The sequence below is a fragment of the Caloenas nicobarica genome, chromosome 2 (genome assembly GCF_036013445.1).
Source record: "Caloenas nicobarica isolate bCalNic1 chromosome 2, bCalNic1.hap1, whole genome shotgun sequence".
NCBI lineage: Eukaryota > Metazoa > Chordata > Aves > Columbiformes > Columbidae > Caloenas > Caloenas nicobarica.
Window position 1 is genome coordinate 88,912,774 of NC_088246.1, and position 23,230 is coordinate 88,936,003.

A 23,230-nucleotide genomic window follows, 5' to 3' on the forward strand; every position below is an offset into this window, starting at 1 on the left:
ATCACCCCTGAAAGCAAGCTCTGTGATTTTGATGGGTTTTTTGGTGCTCAGCTTTAGATTTCTGCTCTTGACAGCATTGGCCAGTGCATCTCTTGGACAAAGGTTTCCAAAAGAGGGTGTTAGACTGATGTGCCAAGAGACAGCTGCCATAGACTGCCACAGCCACTAAGATGTACAGAGTGAGAAATCATTGTCCTCTTAAGGGATCTGTTAGTTTCAAAGACTTCACCATTTCAAAAATGCTTTTGGTGAGCAGTGTTTAGTTGCTAATATAAATTTTGTCACTGCTGCTACAAAGAACATAGCTACAGCGTTATCAGACTATCTCCAATGTCTAGGATCACTGGGAAGAGATCAAGATTGTTTTAGTTATTGCAGGGTTTTGTTTGAGTTTTTTCCTAGATTTTATTTTTTCAGTAGTGGCTTTTTGCACAGGCAAGGGGAAAGAAAAATACTTTTATTTAATAAATGAAAATAAAACACTGTTGTTTTGTAATCACAGGAAAACCTATTGTCATGTGATACTCATAAATTACAAACCCCACAAACTTGAGGTTGTTAGTGCAAAAAACAAAATATGGAGAATGCATTTTTGTTACAGAGTTGAAGCCTTCCCTGGTATTCAGTACAGTTACATTATTAACATGGATTTGCTTTCATTAAAATGAGAAAGAAGGTGGTAGATGATTTGTTGTGTGGCACGGGCGAGCATCTCAATGAAAGATCTCTTTTTCCTCAAAGTTCCTTAGCAAAATGAAAACTTTGGAAACTTTATTAAAGTACTCCTTCTCTTAGAAGTGTTGTTCTTAAAAAGCTTGTATTTGGCTTTTTTAATATATTTTTTAACTTTCATCCTTTCTTTGCACCAGTTTCAGGAAATGAGAGATTTGTATCTCACCCACGTAACAAACAGTCTGTCAGCTTCAACCACAATATATGTGGGTAATTTCAGCTGAAGGAGGGAAGCCTGGAAGGAACATTTGTTTATGACTTTTTTTTCCCTCCTTAGCATAAACTAGAAAGAGTAATTGCATGCAGTTGTCCTCATTTTCAGAGGCTCCCGATACATCCACAGCCTATCTCAAATAGACCTTACTGATCATTCCTGATGGTCTGCAACAATACAGGAACTATTCCAGTAATTCACTAGATAGAGCTTTTTAGTATGCTGCCTCGGTTCATTAATATTGAGCAACGTGAACTACAAAGCAACTTCTGCCATGCCTTAGCCACCATTTGAGAAAATGGACTGTAATATCATTTTGGGGAAAATACTTTTCTTGCTCGGGCAATTGATGTTTATATTTATGAAATACAAAATAAATGGGTGAAGAGCAGGAAAATCTCCTTTGCAGTAGCTTTTGCCACTCAGCCACTCTGGGCACAGACACTACATCTGAAGAATAGCGCAGAACATTACCCAGTGTCACTGGATTTACTGCACATGCAGGTGCGGTACCAAAGACATCCATCACCCTCACAAGGACCCTGAGGCATCACAGTGTCTTGAGAAAAATGTCTTCCCCCACAGCTGGTGATAAATTAATGCGATCATGCGCTAACAGCGAGTAGCAAGAAGGGTGGGGAAATGCAGTAACTTGTCTCACATATTTTGTAAAATGTTTTCTCATTGCTGGGCAGAATGGCAAAACCACATTAAATATTAATCTATCTGCAAGTATCATTTCTAGTGCTTTGTAAGTACTAGCACAGCATGAACATATATACAGGTCTATTTATATCAGCTGATTTTCAGCAGTGTTTGGGATTGTAAATACTGAAATAATGTGATACTATAATAAGTACCCTGTGCAAACACTGTTCAGTTGCATAATGTGTCCTAATTTGTGCAAATTGGAAGGAGATGGATGAAGACGTGAATTTGCGACCATGGACATCACAAGTCATTCATTAGTGGACTTAATAAGGTACACAGCCCAAATCTGATATGAGGTCAGATTTGACCTGTAACACATGTTTCTCATTTGTTTTCAAAAAATATTCTGGCAGTTCAAATGATTGAATTCCAAGAGTTAAGGAGAAGGGTTTTATGTATTTTTTTATGAGCTGATGAGAAGTCATTTCTGGCAGAGATGGTGATTTATATGGAGAAAAAAGGACTGAGTCGCATACAATGAAATCAGCCTATTGGTTTAAAGGCAGAAATGTATTTAAAAAATTCAAAAGCACAGCCCTATAATAGTGTCATTGCAAGGGAGGCAATTTTCCTGTAGTTTCTTAACCACTACTGGGTATTGCTGTGCCAGTTCTTTTAAACTGTGGTAACTTTTGTCCAGTGCAGTGAGTTTCATACCTGAGCCACTTTCTGATTTTGAATAACTGCTCATGTGTATCAAATGGTCCCACTAGCTTTCCATTTTGTTGCATTTTTTCTGCTTTAATTTAGAAAAAATAGTGTTCGGGATCCTCAGCGGTAGTAATCTGGCAAAACCTTGTGTAAGTTACACTATGTTAGCTGTTATTAGATAAGACTTGATTGATTGTCCCTTAAACTATATGTAGATTTTTGAAGTTAGCTTAACTAAAATGATGATTTATACTTCCTGAAAATGCGAGAATCTAGTTTTTTTTCCCAGTACAAGTATCATGGTGTCGTTTGACTCATAACTAATCAAATCAGCTGGGAAAATTAACTCCTGCAGAGCTAAACAAGGAATTAATTTGGCTTGTGCTATCTTACTATGTCTAGTAGATATTTAATGTTATGATACACATTTTTTATCAACGTAATCACAGAAAGCTCTAACCCATGGCATTAAAAGGTTTACTTTGCATCATATCATGCAATCTCTACCTGTCAGAGGTGTTAGACGAGATTGTGTTAAAAAATCAGGGCTTCTTTTTAACACTAGTATTAAGGCTATGAATTTTCTAGATCCCTTTATCTGTTCAAAGCAAAGAAAACCTCTGTTACAAATATAGATAAAAATCTATATTTTGATTTAAAATATCATTAAAAGTGTATTCCGTATCTTACTTTTGTTTAAAAAAAGGAAAAAAAATTCCTTGAATTACCTTGTTTTTAAGATGTCTCATGCTTAGGTGCAGGGGTGCTGTGCATTCTGCTGGAGGAGAGAATCGCTGTTCTGATGGAATAAAGTTTCTCTTTCTGGTAGTGGGTTTGTGCAATAACCTGCTTATTGTCCAGGTGTTAATACTGCCCATTTTGGATATCAAACTAAGGTTGTTTTCATGGCAAAACTCTGTATGTGATGAGAGGAAAAGTCTGTTTTGTGAGAGGCGGTTCTAGCTTCTACCTCGGAGTCTCAGACTGTACGGCTGGCTGTGTGGCTGAACGCCTCCACAACTTGCACGGTGAGAAGCCAAATGAAGTTGAAGAGCTGGAGGAGACTTATCACACTTCGGCCTTTCAGAGGATGGAGGGCTCATGGCCTTGCATTATTTAGTTTTCCACATCAGTGTTTCACGTTGTTGTTTTTTTCCCTCTCATGAGAACAAAGAGAACACGGAAAACTGAGCAGGATGTGAAAAAGGAAATTCTCTTCATATGCGAGTTCTAGATTTGCCTCTTAAAATGCCTCTTAAAAGCCACATTTGCTGGGCTTCTGTTCCCACCCAAAAAAAACAGATGCAGTGAAAAAGTTTTGTTATGTCAGCTAGCTAAAACACTCTGATTTCTGCCTAATGCTATAGCTCCTCTGTAAGGAGTATCAAGGAGGAAATTTGGTTTCTCTATGAACATGTTATGCTAAAACTGAGAATGGCTGCTTACGGGCAGATGCCTTCACACACACAGATGCAGACATTATAGCCTCAACTGAGGCAATTGTCAAGTGTTTTTCTGTTTCTCACTGACAGTCTGATTTGTATTTTCCAACAGTGGGATGGAGTAGGACCTCTCCCAGACTGTGCAGAACCACCCAAAGGAATCCAGATGCTGTGGCACCCTTCAATAGTCAAACCCTACCTCACACTTCTTTCTGAGTGCTCAAATCCAGACACGCTGGAGGGGGCAGCAGGGGCACTGCAGAACTTGGCTGCTGGGAGTTGGAAGGTAGGAATATTAACGAAATATATATTTCTTTTTCAGTTCAGAAAAAAACCCTATAGATGACAACAAGTAGGTGATATAAATGTATCCGAATGCTCCTGGTAGTGGAATAACCCTCTGTTTTCATAGAACTATCTACAGTCAAATTTGAGATAGTATTTTAAGTCCTCTGGATTGATACAGGTAGTCATATCATAGGACAAGTCAGCATACAGCAGTGAAAGTCACATTGGTCAAGTCAAGTATGAAAAATTGCCACTGAAAACCAATATCCAAATGAGGAGAAGCAGCATTTTTGTGAATCTGGGGTGACAGAGCCATGAAAAATGAGCCAAAAATATCACCAGTGACAATCAAATGAAACCATATTGTTTATCACTGCAGAAACTGGTCGACATTCTGTCTCTTAAGAGAAACCAGGCAAAAGCAGAGCAAGATAAAAGTGACCTGACACCAACACAAGTAGTCCTACCATCTACTTTTTTAAAAAATAAGACATTATTAAAATATGTCGACAATGTGATTAAATATGTAGAATAAGCAAGGAAATGCGCAATCCAGGCACTCTGTTCCAGCTCATCCTACTTTTCAGTTATTATCAAAAGATCCATTTTTCTCATATTATTTGCAGTGAACTGAGAAAAAATTTAAGAACTCATTTATTAGATTTTGAAATATTTCTAAATTTAGATCAAATCAATAAAATTCAAGATAACAGTTGAGCCTGGTTTCCTTTTTGGAGCAATTCCTTCATCACTTTCCTGATAGTATACTAGTTGGATTGGGTGAAAGTACTAATTATCTAGTCCTATTCTGTAAAGATAATGCCTTGATTTTAAGTTAACTCTCAGTGGGAATTTTTTACATTTACTATGAAAACATGCATATATGGGGAAATGCAATTATCAAAGTTAGGTCTCAGAAGGTATCCTGTTTGGGTTTTAAGAATTTGGGCATTTTTATGTGATATGTAAATACCGATTTAATGAGGCATTCATTTTGGAGTGTTAGCCCTGAGGCTAGTAAGTTATTTTTTTGACTTGAAGTTTTGTTGGAAGCTGAGTTGGCACATTCAGTAGATCTTCGGAGGCAAATGAATTTTTTTTAGCCCACCCAACTTATAAAATGCCTTTGAATATTGCCTTCGTTGACATATGAAACGAGTAACAAAAGTATCTGGCAGCAATTTCTGTTCTACAAAGTGCTACGCATACTGTGCTTGAAAATCATTATACTGTTATTATTCTCATATTGTAGACCACATCCGATTGTGTAATCCTGGCACAGAAACACAATAAATGTGTTTTATTCATCTGGGAATAGGTGTAACCCTGGTCCAAATGAGAAAACAATGCGTGCATATTTGCCAGGACTAATAGGAGTGCTAAAATCCAAGCGGTGCCCCTTCTACAATTTCTAATAAATCTGTACTTGCCGTCCTTTAGTTGGCAGAAGTGTGTGGTGGCAAGAGGAAGGAAGGCTCCGCAGAGCTCACTGGCATGTGCTGGGTTAGAAAAACTGATTTGAACTTTAATACTATCCACGGTGATACCATGGGAAAAGCTCAGTTGTTCTCGTGTTGCTCTATTTTTCTAAAGATTCACCAGTGCCGTTACAAGTGATGTGGAGACACAAAATGAATATCCTTAATTTCACGTGTCATACTAGCCATTTTTGTGAGGGGAATAATCCTCTTTGGGGATTACATAAGCATTGATGTTTCCACCTTTTGACCTCTCTTTTCCACTGCTGCAGTCTTCTAGATGTAAAATGACTGAAATAAAAGATAGAAAACTCCTAAAAGATGAGGTTATTCCTGAGAGGGATTTTAATTTTTTTAGTTCCTCCAAGATACTGTAATTGTATAAAGAATGGGAATAGAATTTCTTTTGTTTGGGTTTTGGTTTTTTTTTTTTACTTCAAATCTTTCAAGAACAACTTTAAGATGGACCAAAAGAGAGAGAAAGAGCAAACTGCATTAAAATAAATAATGTCGCTGTTAATAGCAATAGCAATTGTGGGGGTTTTTTCCAATTAACATTATTTTAATACAAGAAGAGTCAGGCTCACACACTTCCGAAGTAATGGTCTTTTCTGGAAAAAAATATAGTGCAGTTGATACACCTGCATAATTCTTTCCTAGCCGTTTCACCTTTTTGTTTCCTCTGCTATAAAGCCGTCTAATCCTGTTCTGTGACCGAGACGTAACACTTTACCACCACCGCAGATCACAGGAAGCCTGAATAATTTTTAAAAAAATTAAAAATTGTGTAGGGGAGTTAAATAAATGTCTGTGACTAGAATTAACAGATGATATGTGTCTAAATCCTCTAGACTGCTCTTGAATATTTCAAACATATAGGGAAAGCGACAGTATGTAGCTTTAAGGATTAATAGCTGAGAGAGGCTAAAAGTTTTTATTATTTCAGAGAATATAGTTCCTCATTGACACATATACATAAAGTCAGCATATGTGCACAATAAATCTTAATCTGTGGGACATTTTTAGCACTGTTTCTGCTGCAGGAATTCTTTCTAAAGCCAAATACTGACAAAAAAGAAAGAAGTGTGACACATATATTTTCATATAATTTTTCTGTGTCAAGATAATATACTTTGGACCAAAGCCTTGACATATATTACCCATCTGTAACTTTTTTTTTTTACAATGACTAATACAGTCTTTGGTCTGTGCAATTATTGTTAGAACCAAGACAATCTGTAACGAATCAGAAAAAGAGCATATTGGTGACAAATACATTAACAGGTCCAAATGAAAGTTTACCAGTAAAACAGGATACTGACCTGAGGTATGAAGAAGGATATTTTCAGTGTGAAAATTCAACCTGGAATAGATCGTGTCTGCCTATCTTGACTTTGATGTATATTCTGGTCCTGAAGAAGAGATTGACAGCTTGTGTACAAAGCAGAACTCGTTTTGGAAGAAGCTCTTTCAGGTGAATATGGAAGTTTGTTTATCCCACTCTTCTGCACCAAGATGTTGTTACATAGGTAGGACACTGGTATTTGAATCTGAAGGAAGCAAACCCATTCCTTTTATCGAAAAATACATACGTATCCTCATGGACCTCTCCCTTTTGTTCATGTATTGATTTGATGCATCTGTGCATAATATGAATGACCCTTCTGGAATAATATATATGGAGACATCCAAATATGTATGCTTTTGGGGGAAATTTGACAAGTAAAAGTTTTCCACATCGCTGCCAGGATACATTTAAGGGGTTACTACTCCTTTGCACAGTGGCCTGTGATACTGACGGCTGGTCACTGCATGTCCCCCTCCTGGTGGGGTTGATGGCCACCAGCAGTCCACACTCCAAGTACACATGCAACCTGACAGGGTCAGGTTGTCAGCGTTAGGCCTGCATGCACCTACCCCCTTCTGCAGAGCTCAGCTGTTACCTGGGGCCAGGTGGGTTTCTCTTTGAGGGGACTCATTGCTTCCCAAAATACTTTCTCCAATCAAATCGTAACCAAGGTAATTTCACTGTATCCTAAACCTCCTCTAGGCAATTCCTTCCCCATCAGGCTTAGGTGGAGTTTTCACTGAGCAAATAAGGCTTGAGACATGCCTTTGGAAGCAGTGGAGACTCTCTACTTCCCACTAAATATCTACTTTCATTGGGAGCTCTATTAGTTTTCTTTGCCATTTAATTTGGATTTTGCCAAGTTTGTGTAAAAATGCACAAAAAAAATAGGTTTTCTGACTCAGTTGTATTCTGAAGACATTTGCCTGCTTATTAAGAAATTTCTCTCTCTCTTCAAACCTGAAGTCCTTTCTGCAACCTCATATCATTATTTATTTTAATACATTGGATTAAAAAAATTACGAGGTGTAAAATTACGAGACTCATCCTGTAAAAGGAAATCTCCATATATCTTTTTATGCGTAGTCTGGCATCAGTACTTTTCCTTAGATGGTAGGAGTAAAAGTGGCAAGTTCTTTTTAGTTTTCACCTTGGTCAGTAGGCTATTAATACATTGAATCTACTGAGCCTGTAAAAAGTTAATATGCAAAATGTCCTAGAGTTAACAATGTCAAGAATCCAAGGTTATGTACCTTCTGAACAAAATTTCCCTCTCAGGAAGAAAGGAAGTATTGGGATATCTGTATATTACTATGTCTGTCTATATGTATCTGACAGCTATATTTAGGCTGATGTCAGTTTATCTGCCAGAGATATTTCTGCAATACCTTTTGCTGTGAACTCACAGAATCACAAAAGGGCTGCGGTCAGAAGGGACCTCTGGAGATCACCTGGTCCAACCCCCTGCTCAAGCAGGGTCAGCTAGAGCCAGTTGGCCAGGACCACGTTCAGACAGCTTTTGAATATCTCCAAGGATGGAGACTCCACGTCGTCTGTGGGCAACCTGTGCTGGTGCTTGGTCACCCTCACAGTGAAAAAGCGTTTCCTGATGTTCTGCAAACCTCCTGTGTTTCAGTTTGGTCCCATTGCCTCTGGTCCTACAATATTATCTTTTCTGTTACATGCAGTTAAAAACGCAGTGTTGTCACCACAAGTAGGATTTCCTTAGCTGTGTCAAACCCTTAAAAATAAATCTTCATTCATATGATCCTGTTTTGTTTTAAAATACTATCATAATTTACACAGGTAATGCATATCTTCTAAAGCCAGGAAACAAGATCTACTGTGTTTCTGTTGGCAACATAATGGCTTACATTAGAACAGGTAGCATAACTGCTCTGGGCCTTGGTTAGTCCCTACCATGTGCCCAGTCTTCAGTCCAGTCACTTTTCAGACTTTACAAACTTTCCTCATGTGCTTTAATGACAGGATAAGCAGCTTCATTTTCCTGAGCGTCTCTTGGTTCCTTGGGCTCCTTAACATCAGGAACAAGTGCTGCTCTGTTTAAGTCTTGCAGTTGCATGAGGCCACAGCATTCCTTGGCTAGTTCTTTCTACTTCATTTCACTTCACTTGTGTGCGTGATCACACTCAGCAGGGAATGCTCTTTGGTTAGACAACTGAATGTCTCTGCCTTTGATCCCCAACAGGTACGATACCCATGTGAATGAGGTTTATGGGTCATTGCCCTGATCTCTTGAGATAGATGCGATCTCGGTCTTTGTTCCTTTGGCAAGCAACTACATTTATTTTCTTAATTATATCCTAGAGAAATCTGAGTCTCATGGGAGCCAGAGCTCCATTAACTATATTATTAGATAAGGAAACTGAAAACATAAAAGGGACTGATTCAGTCACAAGGTCAGCGCAGCTACTTCAAAGAGTGGTATGAAAAGAGTTTCAAGAGCCTTACCATCCAGACACTTGCAGATAATGACTAATTATTGTCTAAAGCAGCAGACATCTAGGTTATCAATCTTACTCTTATCAGGCAAGGACATATTGTGGGTTCCTTTCCAGACTTTTCTGATGAGTTTAGTTATTTACATATTAACCCTTTGGAGTTTCATCACACTGTTCCAGAAGAAAGTTTTTTGCATTACAGGGAAAAGGCTTCCATTAATTTTCTCCAGAATATTAATATTATGAATCCTTATGTGATAGGATGAAGAAAATTGCTTGTAACACATCACATAGTCAACAAAGGCAAACATTTTAAATAAACCTTGCTTTATTCTGTCAGGAATTCTTACCTGGGTGGAATCCACTCCCATAGATGAGGCTACATCAATTAATACCGGGAAACATATTGGCTCTGTAGGCAGGAATACAAGGTTCAAGTGACAGGAGAATATTCAAGAAGCAAGGCCTGCTGCTACAAACACCTATATCACAGACATCATGAGAAGATCATCATGGACATCAGTTTGGGGAGTCGGAGCACAGCAGCTCACGGTGAATTCATGCTCAGAGTAATCCCTTACTATATTTGGTTTCCTTCACAAGAGATGTGTCACTTTTGTCTCAAAGCCTTTCTTTTTAAATTATATTAGGTACAATGTTTGGAGAAGTCATTGTAATGGCTCTGAAATCATTTTGAATACATGGTGCATATTTGTACTGCAAAACCAAGAATGATGAGGTGCGAGGGCAGTTCCTTCTGAACTTTACCTTCCTCAGACATTTAAGATATCTTCTGTTAACACTACTATAATTTTCTCTAATTTATTTAATTAACTATATATCTTGACTCACTAGATTTTTTTCCTTTCTCTTTAAGCTTGACTAAGGTCATGGAGCAAGAGCACAGTAATCAGTTAATACTTATCTCTTGTCCCAACACAAAGAAGTAGAGAACTTACTGGTGGCCTACCAGATGGGATCATTTCTAAGAGGAAAACACTGTAGGCATGGAACAGAAAGTCTCTGGGAAGTGCTCCCTCTCTTCAGAAATTGCAAAAGGGTAAACAAAATTTCAGAGCCTTGCTCTTTGTCAGGGGGTGTCACATCTCAGCAATCCCAGTAGAGTTATTTGAGTAAAATACATCAGTAATTTTCTAAGTGGAATGTAAAAATCATCTCTTTTTTTCCTGATGCATGTATTACATTGAGTATGATCAGACAAAGAGGAATATTGATCTTTGATTACTCATTGATTTTTGATTATTTAACATGCAGTTCTCTTCCATGGTCTGTTGTTCCACTACTGTTAGCAGACAGCCCCCTTCTAAGCCTCTCCCAGCAAACTCTGAGTCTCGCTGATCTTCCTGGTTCTGTTGGTAGTGTAGTTTGCTTTGTCATGCTTGCTGCTCTGATTTGGCTTTCATTTTGCAATTTTGTCTCAGCAATTCCCTTTGATATTCAATATCACAATAGTCTTTGAGTCACAATGTTGAACTGTACCAATACAATGCAAATTCTAGTCAAAACTGAAGTATGTGATGGTGAAATATTCTGGAGGTACTTTGATAACACTGATGTCAATGGCAAGAAAGTGAATCCATTCAAAATATCAAGTCTATGTAGTTGTTGGTAGTCCTTGGGCATTTTTTGTGGGTTTATTTTGGTGGGTTTTTTTTCATTTTGTGCTGGAAATTCTTCATTTCTATAGTTTGGTCTGCTGTGGTGATGCTTCATAGCAGAACAAAGAAAACCATATGAAACACCAAAAGGAGCTAACTGCCTAAATGCTTTTTAGTTTTTCTGAAATAATAAGTAAGTTTGATCTAGATTAATTACTCTTTTGTTGAGTTTCAGCCTAATGTCATCTTAATCCTTAGAGACATTCAGCTCTGGAAAGGGTCCTTTATAATAATAACTGTGACAAACTAAAAATTAATTTTTTGGTTTACTGTATTCTTCTGTTTAATTACGATGACAAAAATAAAAAGGGAACTATTAATGACAGTGGACATAGAGGTGCACTAAGTACCTTCAAGGTGATGTATAATAGTTATGCCCTCTGAATTCAATTACCTGTAAAGAGTATTCATGCAGAGATTGTGGCTCCTGTGCTTGTCTCTGATAATTTAGCCACAATCTGATGTGATAATAATGATTTGATTTGATTTTTTGGCTTCTTGTTCGCTCTGAAGTCTTTGCCATTCCCATAGGAACCCTTTCTCTTTACAAACTGAACAGTTGACACTGCCACTGATTTGTGGAGTAACAGGATGATTAAGTATATTGGCAGAGTGCCTCATTTACCTACTGGTAGGCAACAAACCCTTCCTCTCTTTTCTTTTTTATGATTTTTCATCTCTTTTATAATTCACCAAACTCGTATTGGCAATTGACCTGCAATGGGGAAATACAGATGAGTTTCCCGATGGCTTTAGGCAAGCAAAAGGATCATCAGTATACGCAAGAGCGGATCAATTTTTCCATTCTCTGCGAGAATAAAATAGCCGTTTTGAGGCATCTCAATTTGAACGTTCCGGAAATCCACAGAGCACAGCCTAATTGCTTGCAGAGACTTCTCCTAATTGGCAGCTTAAGGAAAGAGACACAGACAGCTCTTACCACTTTCCACATGGAAAGTTCTCTGGAGACTGTCGAAACAATTAATAGACATTTCTGTCTTTCTGCCTAAGATGCATGACTTGGAAACACAGATGAAATGATAGCAAATCACACATTGAGGAGTCTGTGAACTTCTCCCAAAGCGACAGCGTTCTCTGGAAAGAGAGAGCTGAGGGGGAAAGAACGCACAGGGGAGAGGAGAGGTTTCACACATCCTTTTCTCTCTTTCTCCCATTGTTTTATGTCTGTATGTGCATCTGTAAAACATTATATCTGGATTTTTCCCCTATGAAAACATTGGAGTGCTATTTTTTGCTATTGTGATCAAATTAATTGGTTCATTACACACACTGAAGGCTTGCATGTCATTTATTCAGTAAGGAGGTTTATGTTGTCCCTTTTTTTCATACTGAGTTATTTCAGTGTTTCTCCTACAATGTCTTCTGCTCTCCCTAGGGTAAAAAAAAATGCATTTCTTAATTTGTTTCTTTTAGACTTTGTTTTAGAATACATGATGAAAATACTACAATCCAAGAAGTCTGTTCTAAGCCTGGGTTTCATAAAACAAGTGCTTGTGTTTTCCCTTGGTAGCTGACTAAAAAAATTCAAAGGAAAACTATTTACTGAGGTTTTAATATGGAGGGTTTTATAGTCCAGTGAATAATCTATAAGATCATTTTAGATTCTCTCTGGTATTGAATAAACACAAATAAGATTTTCTTTAAAAACAAACACCCCCAGTGTTTCCCCATGTAACCCATATTGGATGCACTACATCTATGACGTCCTTTAGTGATGAACAAGAGCATCTTTCAATACACAGTCTGCAAGCTTCAGCTCTCACCTCACCCAGACGTGCTCACTCCTTTCTCGCTGCTGCCATGAACTCTCACTCCGGCAGTCACCTTGTCATCACAGCAGACGCAGCGGAGGCCTCCCCTGTGAGAGGTGTAAAAAATCCAGCAATGGGAGTTTTAAAGTCTGAAGAGCTATTGCTTTGGGTACTCCCAGCTGCAGGTGAGAGTGTGTTTAACTGGCAGGTAAATACATGTTGATTAAAACAGGAAGCTTAGAAAGGTTAATTCAGTGTTTTCATAGCATCCTTTTTATTTAGTATTCCATTAAAATCAAGATGTAGGAAAGAAATTATTTTTCAGAAGATATTTCCAGTTAAACTCACTGATCTTTAAGATGTTTTAGTTTTTTATCTGATGATCATCCTATACACTGGTTCTAGAGAGGAGAATGAAGGAGAGAGCACAGAATAAGATCAGTCAAGAATCCTGCTACCACGTCTTCTCTGAGCTAAAAGCTGTTTGCTTAGCTGCAGAAAATGATGGCACATTTACATTTTAGACATATTACATTACTGTGCTCAGTGATGCCGAGAACCCCATGTCTCATTTACGTGACTTTAAAGCTTATTGTAACCATTATCACTTTCATCTACAGCAAAGTCCAGCTAGCTAGCTTTTGTTCTGCATGGTTACTACAGAGGAGAAATAATAAAATAATTTTCTTTAAATGCTGGTTTCTTTTCGTTTTTCCTAATTTCACCTGAATGACTTCACTTGGAATGAATTTCCACTCCAGATATTGTAACATTGCAGCCCTTATTTGTCTCTGTATCTACGATTGTTACTATAAAATAGATTCTGGCATTTGCTGTTCAAGGCACCTGTCCATAGCATAAACAGATGCCAGGTTTTAAAGTGAGCAATTCAGCTCTGGTAAGTAAAGGCCATATGAAGAGGTTAAGCATGGTCTGCTGACAGTGAGTGTGTTTACAATTTTCTAATGCTTCATTTAATGGAATTTGGTTTTATAATACTTTTTCTGTTTATGGAGAAATGCTGTTGCGATGTAACTGTTCTTTAAGGTGTGACTTAACTGTTCTTTAAGGAAGGTTTGTCAAAAGAGAAGGGTCATCATGATCTGAAAATCCCAAGGCTTATCAGCTTAGTTTCTGAAATATTTAAAATATTTCAAAGGCTAAGGGCTTCCAGAACTTTGTCTTCACCTTCCAGGTATGATGGCAGGATAAGCATCCATGCCATAGTACTGAAAGGAGGGAGAAGCTCTGCTTCAATGAATTCCTTTAAACTATCAGTATGAGGAGCGCAAGTATGAACTTTAGGAAAATTACAGAGATGATTTCAGGACGAACATCCTGCAGGTGTCCAAGTATCTTGAATTTGGCAATATCCATAGATTTTTGAACCGCAAAGTCACTGTTTTGGTCTTGTTTACATTTTTTCCAACTTCTGGATCTAACAGTGGAATGAAAAAGAGAATAGTATGGTTAACCTTCCATCCCTTCAGATGCTGGGAAGCCCAAGTTATGCAACATTGGATGGACCTTCTAGTCACGGTACGCTGCACAAATCTCATCCATGGAGAAGTTCACTGGCATGATAGTCTTTAGAACTCTTAGAGGATTTTCTTAGAAGTAAACATGTCTATTCATCACTTCTACTGTCAAGCAAAAAGGATGTTCACATGAGAACATGCTGCTTCACTTTGAGATAAAGACAAGTGGAGCCAGTGGTGTCACGACCAGCTGCCAAATGGGAGATGCCTACAGGCTTTTCCGGTACGATCTGCCCCTGGATTTATCCTACCGCTGTGTGGTACATGCGGCACAGCACAGGCCCGCACCTCCCTCCAGTCAGCTCTTATGTGAATCTCTTGACTCCTCCATGTATAATAGTCTTCCAGTTAAGACCACTACAGGTGCCAAAACCAGACTTGTTGTCCTCATTTTTCCTTCTGAATAAGGTGACAATCACAAGAGATATTATAACAGCATGTTCATGTTTTCAGACTAAATAGTTCTTACAGTAATAACAAAGAAATACTCAGACCTCTTGTACATGTTTTGTAATGTATATTGGGTAATATAAATCTTGTTTTAGCACTGAACAAGCATCATTAGATGTTGCATAGAAAATGCTGATGCAAGGCAAGTGGTCTGCAGACTTGGGCTGTGAAAATGTAACCAGATGTGCTAGGAGTAAAGTCAATTCATCATTTAATTTCTCTGCCATCATAAAAAACTAACACGGATTTCCAAATCAAGTCATTGCTTAACATCATAAATGCAATTATTTCTTCTCTTTTGAGTTTGCACCCAATGCTTCTGTTACCCCTTACCCGATACCTGCTATAACCTGAGATGCCCTGCTTTCTGTAGTGGATTTCTTACTTTCTTCTTCACACTCTCCCATGTGTCTTCACAGTGGTCAGTGTATATCCGCGCTGCTGTCCGCAAAGAAAAAGGATTGCCAATCCTGGTGGAACTGCTTCGAATAGACAATGACCGGGTGGTATGTGCAGTTGCTACAGCTTTACGAAACATGGCCTTAGATGTCAGAAATAAGGAGTTAATAGGTATGTTCTTTCCAAACAATCTCTATATTCTGTGGGTTTGCTGGTTTTTTCTTCAAGTTTGCAGCAGAATGAGCACAATGAAAACAACTATTCTCACATTTCTTGCACAATTTCTTTAATCCTTTTTCTAATGTGTCATATTCACATTTTATGTGACAGCTTAGTTTTATATTGCAAGGAATTGTTAAATTATTTAAACATCATGCAGTGTTTCATGATCTGTCATACTGTAATTTCCAGAAGAAAAGCAATGGCTTTGTTCTGCTTGAGCACTTTGTTCTTAGGCTGGCAGTAGCACTTGCATCTTCCAAATTGAGGATCTAAGCAGAGCAGCCACTCCTGGTCCTGAGATTATCTATTGCAAGTTTTTTGGGGTCATGAAGTGACGAATCATAAAGATGTTAAGATGGTTCCAGGAATTTACCGGGCAGATTAGTAGCTCCAGCAAGAAAACTGGGAGATGCTTGATTCACAAACACATATGTGGTTAAGGAAGAGAAAAACAATTTACATAAATCGTTGTTGCCTCTGAATTCTGATGATATGGTAAGCAAACATCTTGGGTTTTGTTTTTTGGTTTCTGGGTTGTTTGTTTATTTTCTTTTTCATTTGGTTTGTGGGGGGTTTTTTTTGTTCTTATTTGGTTTTGGTTTGGATGATGATTATTATTATTATTATTATTATGTTTAGGTTTTTGGTGGGATTTTTTAGCTGAAATTCATCCAGATACTGTGGATCATTGAACTTCTATTTTCATGTTCTGTCTTTGAAAAATAATTGCTTCTTTGCTTTTGAACAATTTCAAGTCATGACAAAATTATCTCTGCTTCTTCTGTACATTAAGAGTGTATTTTTTCTTCATTTTTGCGAACTTGTTAATTTATGACCATTACAGCGTACTTCTCCTCCTCTGCTTTTAATTACAGAATTCCACAAATAGATACTTTGATCAGGATGTTGTATTATTTGTATCCAGTGCTATGTCAGGGTTAGTGCTTCATTACAGCAGTGCTCTGCAGGTTGTTAAAACAAGGCAATCATTCCCCTCATGTGTTGTACGAACTAGAGAGACTTCATTGACAAAATATTTTAAAGCAGATAAGAGGTAGAGGTTGGTGAATAGTCTAAACCTGCTGTGGTTGCCCAGGGATTGAACTCAAGACTGATGCTTTACCCGCAAGACCAGCCTGCTTGTTCAGCTTTTTCTTGTGTTATAGTTGATAAAACTGGCATGACATGAGATTTGTTTGATGTATTGTGTTCTGCTTCCAGGAAGCAGGATGCTGCATATGTGTTCTTAGTGGTTGTGGGTATTTTGTTTTCTAGGAATTTAAAAGTAGAAATTATTGCTGAAGCAAGTATATCAGGCTGTCTAATCTGGATTAATAACAGACCTTTGTTTTTTTCTCTCATGATCCACCTCCGCATTCAGTCTACAGTATGTCATAGTCTCTATTATTTAACATCTTATTCCTTTCTTTGTGGGGCTTCCTCTAAAGGGTTCACAAACCACATTAATGCTGAGTTTTCTTCTATATTCTCTTATCCCTACTTATTGACATCACAAAAAGCTCTTTACAGTTGAATTTACTGAGTATATACGTGTTTTGTAATGCCATGAATTAGACTATATATGGTTACCTTTTCTGCGCTCTGATTATTTTTTTTTAATTGAAAGTTTTCTTTCTTTCCCAAATATGCAAATTTCATTTATGGAAGTAAGGCTAAACATGTGAAAATGGAGCTGTCTTAATACAATGTGCCATTCAAAATATTCAGTAAATTGTGAATAATAAGCTTGCATAACCTCCACATTTTAATTTTTTATGGAATTCGTGGAAAACATGTGATATAAACAAAAAATGAATTTTAAAAAGATGGGAAAAGTGTTGAAAATAATTACCTAATAAATTTCTTTATGTAGCCAACCTGTAATGGTTATGCAGTGCTGCACAGATTTAAGTTATTCGTGGGGTGATTCTGGGGAACCATACTTTATAACTGCAGTACAAATTTGCTGCAGCTTAAAAAAAGTCCAAACATGCCAATATGACAGGGAAGTTATGACTATAATTCCTGAACTATTTCAGCTGTGATCTTTATATGTTTTTTCTTTGGCTTTCATCATTGAACTTCAAAGAAACAGTAATAACGGTCATTATTTCTCTCGTTCCTGAATATTTTTTAGCAAATAGGGCGTATCATAGAGCTGATTTTCAGAAATTCTAAACACCCGGAGTTGTCAAGGATTTCAACTCACGTTGTAGGTGGTCCATTTTTGTGAATATTACAGTTCCACCTATTTTGTGAAGCCTTAGCTGTTGTTATGGAAGGAACTCAAAAGGAGCTTCTTGAGGTTAGTCACTCAATCATCTGTCTGCCTAATCAGAATCAATATCCTAATTATCTTTCCTGTTTACAGTTTTTGTTCATGCATCATATTCTTCTGGTGGCAAACTCTACCTCACGAACTGGAATTTCCCCCTAAGATAACCTTTTTTTAATGGGGAATTTTTTGAACAGTATATATAGCGAAAATTATAGAAGTGGAATTGAGTTGGGTTTTTTAAGGCATCTATAAAGCTTTCTTTTCACTGGTGCTGTGGTTCTGTTCCCAGCTGACAAATTTGTACTGAAATGTGCCAGAGAATGAAATATCTCTTCCTGCTGCTGCCAAGCTGCCCATAAATCACTGTTGAGGCATCTGGCAAATATATAGGAAAGCTTGCTAAAATCCAAACTCACCTGTACCAAACTATGAAACAAACAAAAAGACCCTTCTTTTGAAATGACCCGAAGTTTCTTTCTAGACTCCATTGAATTGGCCGATCTGTTTTGTTTATCACACAGATCTATCAAGTGTGTTGTTATGTTGCTAAAGGTTGGTGCCAGGTTTCTCATATAGTTTAGCTGAGCCATCCCCATAACAGCATTTTCTTAATTTATATTGAGGTCTTCTTCCTGAGGTTCATTTCAGGCATGTTCCATGTCCTTAATAGGACTCTCTTTTTTCTCCTCCATCGCTTTTACATTGTGCCATGTGCCTCAAGGCCGAGACAGCGGACATATTCGTCTTTCTCCTTCCGAAAATTAAACTTCACTCAGACAAAAGCATGTTAAACCTGGCCTACTTAGTACTGGCGCGAGGTAATCCAGCACCCAGTTTCTCCTCCTTGGGCACACTGCCCAGGTGTGTTCTCAGTCACAGTCAGATCACATTCAGTTTTCACTTGCCTTTCAGGACCCTGTCTGCATGAAAGAGGATCCACCCTGTGCTGCTTCCCGAGAGTGCACCCCATGGGAAGGTTTATCAGCCTTTTCTCTCTCCCAGCAGTGTCACAGCTGAGGGAAATGGTGTGTGGATTTTGAAAGGCTCACTACTGATATTGCCTAGTTTGTTCTTCTTTAATTTCAGCACCGTAGGCTGCACGACGCTCTCATGTCCATCTGGTAGCCCAGCATCTGCCCGCTTCTTTTCATGTGCTCTGCAAGCATTTTGGAAGGCTTGTTTTCCCTCCTCAAAGCAGATTCTGTCTCTGCTAAGCTTCTCCATGGAGCCATTAGCTTCTCTCACCAGTCCCACTTTATGTCTCTGAGTTGGCCAAAAATCACACATTTTTCTTTTGATCATAGACTTAGATAGAAGAAAGTCACATTTGACCCACAAGTCCTCCAAGAGCTTTGTTGATAACCTCCGTGCAGTTATGTCATCCTGATGTTCCTTTTTCCTTTATCCTTCCCTTTCTCTCTCTCAAAAAAAAAAAAGACTGAGGAGGGAGAAGTATAATAACAAACCCACCCTCTGTGTCCCTTAGCACTATATAGGTGCCTTAATCTGGGGATATGGCATTATTCTCCCTCCCCCAGGAATGGCACTTTTAACTTAAGAATTACCTACAGACCTGCTGCTTCTGGCAGTGCCACAGCAGGATGCCAGTCAGACCAGCACCTGGTGCCAGAGCTGTCCCACCACCTTCCCTACCATAAGCACACCTATAGATTTTCATTCTCTTGTTGGAATGATGTCAAGAAATTGAAAACTTAAAATAAGGATTTTTTTCTTTAAATAGAGGAAACTTGGATCAGCTGGGTGGGGCAGAAAGGCTTAAAAATAATCCTTCTCCTATAAACAGCATCTTTGCAGGATGAATTGCTTCCGCATAGTCTGTTTCAGCAACTTTCAGTGGCTTTCTGATTCAAACACCTTCCACATAGTCCTCTGGCCTTCTAGGAGACTTTCTGTGGACCATCTGATTGATCCTGCTCTGCAGACCCATGTCCTACTTTAGACAACCTCTCTTTTCCTCCCTGGAGCCTCCCAGCCAGCTCTGGTACAGCAGCCTACCTTCTTGTTGGTCCCTCTCCCTCCTCAGTATCTGAGAGGGCTTTCCAAAGTGGGATTCCTCATTCAATCTTGGAGAATGAGCCACCATCATCTTTCTTTTATCTGAAACACAGCCAGCAGTTTTCCTCTCTTCTGCCATCCATGACCTCTTTAACAAAAGAGAACATGAAATATACAGTTAATTAGAAATTATGTCACTTGTTATTCTGCCTACACAAGCAGGAACAGACTGTCCTGTCAGTGAAATTTTTAGAGGTTGAATCTCTGTCCCCAAAATTTTCATTTGCATTGTTCTTCTGTAGGCACGGCATTTACTTTTGATTTTAAATGACAATTATTTTGACATTTTAAAGTGCAGTAGATGGTCTTTCAGAAGGGTTAAACCGATTTTTCGAGCTGCCCCAGATGAGAAATTTGTCACTATTCATGGATAGCAGAATATTGACAATATAGGATTTGCCCTGTTGAAGCACAACTGGGAACTTGTACTAGTATTGCATTTCATACTGTTTAGTGGTAAGTCCACAGGGTATGACTTTGTAGTGAATGCAGAGCTGGAGGTAAAATTTTTAAAATTTCAATGCACAGTTTTGTGCTTCAGGTGTTTCTATCAGTTTTCTCTCATCCTGACAGTGGTTTCTAATGCTATTCTGAGTCAATGTTGATTGAAAGAAGTATTGTACTAGTAATTTGAGAGCACCATTCTTTCTCTTGACCTCTTGGCCTGTATTTTTGTCATTAAATAAAAGATGTTTTTAGAGACTGGAAGTATTTTGATCACTCACCCTTGAATAAAAAAGGAAGACAATTCCACCTAAAGGTTTTTGTTGACTTCTTATCCCACGTAGAAGATATATCCTTATGTATCTCTCCCTTAAAATGTGTAGAGAATCCATATGTCTGTTCAGGGCTCTAGATTCTAGGGAGTCTGATGGGATAAACTGAAGTGTTGCAATACCTAAGACATCCTTTTTGTGGCTATCGCTGTAAAAGCATCATTCAGATAAGCAAAGTTAGTGGTACAATTTCTGCCTTATTCAAAAGATTTTGAATCAAATCTTGAAAGACGGCCTGTAGCGGGCTAGTTTTTTAATAACTGTTCCTGAGTTGAGGGCTACAAGGTTTCAGCACTGAATTATTCTCAGTTCACTACTCATCTGTTGGTAATGCAGTTATATACAGAAAATTTGAGGATAGCATATCAGTGATATTGTTAATGTGTGTTGGAACCTGCTTAATCTTGCTAGGCGTCTTAAAGTTCATTGTCCAGTATAAGATACCTATATGCCACTGAGTGTATGCCTCACCATCTCCTGAGCAATGTGGGCCTATTTGGGTGCCTGAAATACGTGGTGTTTGGTTTAAAGTTTTAATGCGAAACTTGAGAAAGTTTGATTAAAATACATATCAGGAGTTCTCAAATCTAATGAATCGTTAGGCTCACAGAACAATTCAGGTTGGAAGGAACCTGAGGAGGTCATCTTGCCCAGCCTTACACTCAAAGTAGGGTCAGGTCTGTTATTTCAAAGTGTGATATTGATTCACATTTGGAAAGATTTGCTTTCAGTTGTTAGGCTGAAAACACATCAAAAATGAGTATTTGCATTCTCACAGCAGAACGTGACTCTTCTGGAGCATAAATAACCACATGGGGTTCTCCTACCTTAGAACATGGCCACGTTTCAAGACTGTAACTCTGTTTCAGCATTAGTAATAAATCCAAGTGAAAACAGCATTCACTTTTGTAGTTACAAGAACTGTAGATACAAGAAATTCCAAGTCCTAGTAATGTATATTGATAGAGAATATGGGAATGGTTTGGGAGATGATTAAATCAAACACGCAGCTTTCATCCCACTTAGAGTGTCTATGTGCAGTTTTCTCTCCTTTTTGAATATGAGCTCTTCTGAATTTCTCACACATACATCTCCAAGGATCTGAAAGAGAGATGCTGAATTTTTTTATTGAATTTTTAATTGACTTATAAAGTATCTTAGTCACTGAAATGTTAAACTGATGTAAATTCACAATGGAAAAGATGCCAGAAAGCATTAATCAGGAATCTTAGACATTTGTTCAGGAGAAGGTGGAGACAGAATATATGCTGCAATTCGTTTAATTTGTGTGAGTTTTTATTGCACTTCATTTGTTGTATTTAATAGTTGAGCTGTGCGAAACCTATATTACAGTAAACAGATACCTGAATAAGAAGAGACTGTCATCCAGAGGTTGATTTAGGAAATGGAAGATATGGTCATGCATTAATAGCTGGTGCTCTTTATATCAATAAAGAGAAAGATGCTAGTTAAGTTGGTAAATGCATAATTGAGTTTTGATGTTTTATTACACCTATATGTCAAAGTCCAAACTCCCTGGTTTCTAGTGTTGTTAGCTGAGAATTAGAGTTAGCTGAGAATTTTAACTGATGAAAGTTTAAATGTTAAATATATTTTCCATTACAGTGTAAATGCCTTGTGTCAAGGAGATTTTGATTTTTTCATGTGCCTTCAGCCACTTGTGCATTGCCTTTTGCTCCAGTCTATCTCAAATATATTTCTGACAAGCAGACCTGGTAGTTATAGAGGTTAGGAAAGGTTTCCTTCCTTGGTTGTTTCTTATTAAATAACATTCTCAAGTGAAGGGATTTAGGGGGAAAACCAAGGTTGGTTAAACCAAATTCTCATTTTTAGTATCAAAGTGAAGATCAAGCATTTTCAGGTCTAGATTAAGTCTTTTACATCTGCGCTTCCCTATTGCCTAAGCATGGCTCTGTGGATTTGGAGGGATTTTTCTCTACTGTGAACCATCTGAAAAAGCGGTGTTTCAGCTAATCAGGTAGGCTTCTGCTGTGGACAATAGAGAGAAAATGGCACCTCCAGGTGTTCATCCCACTTGCTTCTGTCACCTGAAGTCTTGGATCTTATGGTGTGTGTGTCCTGTGTGAGAACCTAGAGAAGTAGCTAGAGACTTGATGTCTAACTTTTGGGTGAGTGAAGATAAGGAAGTAGTATCTCATCAGAAGTTGTTTTGATAGTGCAGAATAAGTACTGTCCTGCTCCTCTTTAACTAGCTCAGTAGGCTTTGCAAGGGCAATTGGTGAAAAAGCACTGTGGTTCTTCATTGTACCTCAAAACAACAGAAATAACTGTATACAGGCTCAAATCTAGGATAACGAAGAATACCACTTTCACAGATCTGTTTTTCGTTGTAATACTAAGTCAAAGAATCACACAACATTTTCATCTCCACAAAATAAGATCAAGATGCCTCACAGTACTAACCACAACCCAGACCCCAGTCAGCTATTCCTCGTAGTAGAATAATCTGCGGGGAAATGCCTGGAAAATGCCTGTGTTTCTATTTGAAATGCCAGAGTCTCAAGAGAATCATCTTCAGTATTGCAACATGATAGCTTATCTAGATGATGGCAGTAATTTTAAATGATGCCATACGATATTTTAAGGTTTACAAACCTTAAAGTATTTATTATAGGTTTTATAAGTTTGTATTCACATTCAGTATTACTTGACATTAAATGCTGAGTGCAAGT

General features: G+C 38.0%; 1 protein-coding gene across 1 annotated transcript in view; it reads left to right on the top strand.

The window, feature by feature from the left end:
- Window positions 1-23,230, top strand: part of CTNND2 (catenin delta 2) — a 531,616-nt gene that overhangs the window by 440,411 nt on the left and 67,975 nt on the right. Inside the window, exons 14-15 of the mRNA XM_065627308.1 lie at window positions 3,863-4,036; window positions 15,185-15,335. Coding sequence (XP_065483380.1) covers window positions 3,863-4,036; window positions 15,185-15,335 — 325 coding nt within the window. The remainder of the gene's footprint in view (window positions 1-3,862; window positions 4,037-15,184; window positions 15,336-23,230) is intronic.